At 56.6% G+C, this 1,729-nt stretch overlaps 1 protein-coding gene across 1 annotated transcript in view; it reads right to left on the reverse strand.

Annotated features, from left to right (window-relative positions):
* Positions 1-1,724, reverse strand: part of PCDH8 (protocadherin 8) — a gene marked incomplete at its 5' end in the record, with an annotated part of 3,142 nt that extends 1,418 nt beyond the window's left edge. Inside the window, 2 exons of the mRNA XM_009073157.1 lie at positions 74-284; positions 423-1,724. Of these exons, the coding sequence (XP_009071405.1) occupies positions 74-284; positions 423-1,724 (1,513 nt within the window). The remainder of the gene's footprint in view (positions 1-73; positions 285-422) is intronic.
* Positions 1,725-1,729: the final 5 nt, after the last annotated feature.

Here is a 1,729-nt window from a genome sequence, read left to right on the forward strand (position 1 = left end):
CCAGGGGTGGGTCTCTCCATCCACCCATCTGTCTGCCTGAGGGTCCAGTGGGGAGCAGGGGCTGAGTCCTTACCGTTCTGCATATGTGTGATGAGATCTTTCTTCAGGGCATCTCCACTGATATCCGAGTCACTGTCATTAAAATCACTGTCGCCTTTGCCGCTGTCTTTGCCACTGAACTTCTCTGCCTCCCGGCCGGAGATGATGTTGAAAGAGAGTCCCTTCCAAATGGCCACGGGGGGAGCAGCCTCCTTGTTGTAGCTCGGAGTGGCAGCAAAACCCTGCTGGTGGGGAGGGAAATCAAAGGAGATGCGAGAAAGAGAAATGGTAAAGGGTAAATCAACATCAACTGCATCTCTGCAATTCACATCCTCCAAGACACCTCCCATCCTTTTCTCCCCTTCCCCACAGTGGGACCTTACCTCCCCATTCTGTCCTCTCAGCCTCTTCTGACCCTCATAGAGGCAAGTGCTGTCACTCCCACTCTCAGTGGCGGAGATCTCTTCAGCAGCTGGAGAAGGGTCAGGACTGGTGAAAGAGGTTTTGCTGGGAAAGGTTCGTACCTCAAACACATTCCCCCTTTGGCTGCCCTCCTCCTGATGGCCCTTCTCCAGGTGGGAGATGTCTATTTGGTCCTTCAAGGCAGTGTTGTTTTTGATGTCGTTCCCCTTCTTGCGCCTGTTGCAGGTGGTGGCGATGGTGATTATAGCCACCAGAAGGAGAGTGCAGCTGCCTGCTAGGACAATGATCACAATCAGAGGGATGTCCCACTGCAAAGCCTTTCCTTCCCAGGAGCTGGGCTTGGCTATGTCCTGGATACTGGATGGAGCAGTGGCGGTCACCAGGAAGTTGACTGTGGCGGTTGTGGCCAGGGGTGGTCTGCCATTGTCTGTCACAGTGAGGATTACCTTGAACAGCTGTCCCAGCTCTTCAGAGAGGTCACCCCTCAGCACAATGTCCCCAGTACTTGGGTTGATGCTGAAAAGGTCCTGCTGGGACTCTTCCAGGAAGGCAAAGGTGAGCTCAGCATTGGCCCCATCATCTGCATCTCGAGCTTTGATCTGGGCCACCAGGGAGTCACGGGAGGTCTTGCTGGACACACCAATTTCCACTGTCCCATTGGTGAGCACTGGGTGGATGATGACAGGAGGGTTGTCATTCTGGTCCACCATCCTCACTTTGACAAGGGTGCTGCTGGAGAGCTGCGGGGAGCCACCATCAGTGGCCTGGATCCTCAGGTCCAACTGCTTGAGGATCTCATAGTTGAATGTCCTGAGGGCATAGATGGCCCCGGTGGCGGGGTCCACTGAGACATAGGTCGAGATGGGGGCTCCCATGACCTGTGTCTTGACTTTTCCTTTGTGGCCGAGGTCGGGGTCACGAGCCACCACCGTGGTGATGTAGGCGCCTGGGGGGTTGTTCTCCGGTACAGCCACCTCGTAGAGGGGCTTGGCAAAGAGCGGTGCGTTGTCATTCTCATCACTCACCCGCACTGTGTACTGGCGGACGGTCTTGAAGGGCGGTGAGCCCAGGTCCTCAGCCACCACCGTGAGGTTGTACTCGGGGATGCGCTCGCGGTCCAGTGCTGCTGTGGTGACGATCATGTAGCTGTCCTCGTAGGCACGTTGCAGGGCGAAGTGGTCGTGGCCGCGAAGGCTGCAGCGCACCTGCCCATTGGCACCCGAGTCACGGTCTGAGGCACTGACGAGGGCCACAAAGCTCTCACTGG

This window comes from Acanthisitta chloris, unplaced genomic scaffold (assembly GCF_000695815.1).
Source record: "Acanthisitta chloris isolate BGI_N310 unplaced genomic scaffold, ASM69581v1 scaffold19974, whole genome shotgun sequence".
In the NCBI taxonomy this organism is placed as follows: domain Eukaryota; kingdom Metazoa; phylum Chordata; class Aves; order Passeriformes; family Acanthisittidae; genus Acanthisitta; species Acanthisitta chloris.